Genomic DNA, 1,041 nt, shown 5'->3' on the forward strand with positions numbered 1-1,041 from the left:
AAATTAATTTTATTCCATGATTGCTACTCGACCGACAACCTGTCCTCACTATGTAACATTTAAATCTCCTCTTCTAATCTAAAACGGATAATTATCAAGTAAGAAGAAAAAACCCGTTACACATGGATACCAAAACGGAAATGTCAAAATAAAGGGCCGGAAACACGAGTGACCAGTCTTTGATTACGACAGAAACTAATACCAGCTATTAAAATGATCTCTGATGATTGTTTGATGCTTTACATGTCTACAGACATGTGATGAATTAGTAAATAAGTACGAACTTCAATAAATTGAGTTTGTTCTGATTTTTCTCTTTTTACAACGAATATCATATACAAAATAAAAGATAGTGATGCTGATTTTACACAAAAATCCAGACACAGTCGTCCTCCATTTATTGAGATTGTCAGTGAATATTTCCATCACTGAGGCTGTGTCATACTCAGAGACTCTTGATTACTTGGAGCTTTAGACTTCAGGATTTAGTGAATATCACAATTGAACCCATGACCTAAAATTTCCCAGTAATATTTTGATTTTCTTAGGTCATTTGGTCAGGACCATTAGTAATGTAGTGTTTCTTAGTAGTGTAACTTAGACTTTCTGTCTTTGAATTTTGTGTCAATTTACATTGATGTTGTCATAAACACCATCTACACTGTGTGTGACAGTGGAGCTGTTCTCAGATCAGTTCAGACTGCAGCACTGAGATTCATCTCCACTTCTTCTGATTCCTCTGTCAGTCACTGCTGGATGAAGCTCTCCTCTCCTCTCTTCCTCCCAGTACCATGGTCCAATCAGAGCCTCTCTACACACCAGCTGCTGATGCTGCTTCAACATCTGGATCATCAGGACACGGCTCATCCTCTCTGAACACACGCGCTTCACCACTCCCTGCTGTTGAGAGAAGACAACAGAGGTGGTAAATCAGTGTTTACAGTCAGTGATGCGGCATGGACTTCCTCTCAGCTCTCATGTTAATGTGTTGGAGTGAACATTGAGCTGGGGGCTCACAGACCTGCAGAGACTTTTAATATC

General features: G+C 39.4%; 1 protein-coding gene across 1 annotated transcript in view; it reads right to left on the reverse strand.

Annotated features, from left to right (window-relative positions):
• Positions 1-362: 362 nt before the first annotated feature.
• LOC111647315 (uncharacterized) overlaps positions 363-1,041 on the reverse strand; it is a 5,545-nt gene continuing 4,866 nt past the window's right edge. The window contains exon 8 of the mRNA XM_087171330.1: positions 363-900. Coding sequence (XP_087027456.1) covers positions 888-900 — 13 coding nt within the window. The 3' untranslated portion in view covers positions 363-887. The remainder of the gene's footprint in view (positions 901-1,041) is intronic.

Source organism: Seriola lalandi, unplaced genomic scaffold, assembly GCF_002814215.2.
Source record: "Seriola lalandi dorsalis isolate HSWRI2012SDOR001 ecotype SW California unplaced genomic scaffold, Sedor1 jcf7180002054984, whole genome shotgun sequence".
Taxonomy (NCBI): domain Eukaryota; kingdom Metazoa; phylum Chordata; class Actinopteri; order Carangiformes; family Carangidae; genus Seriola; species Seriola lalandi.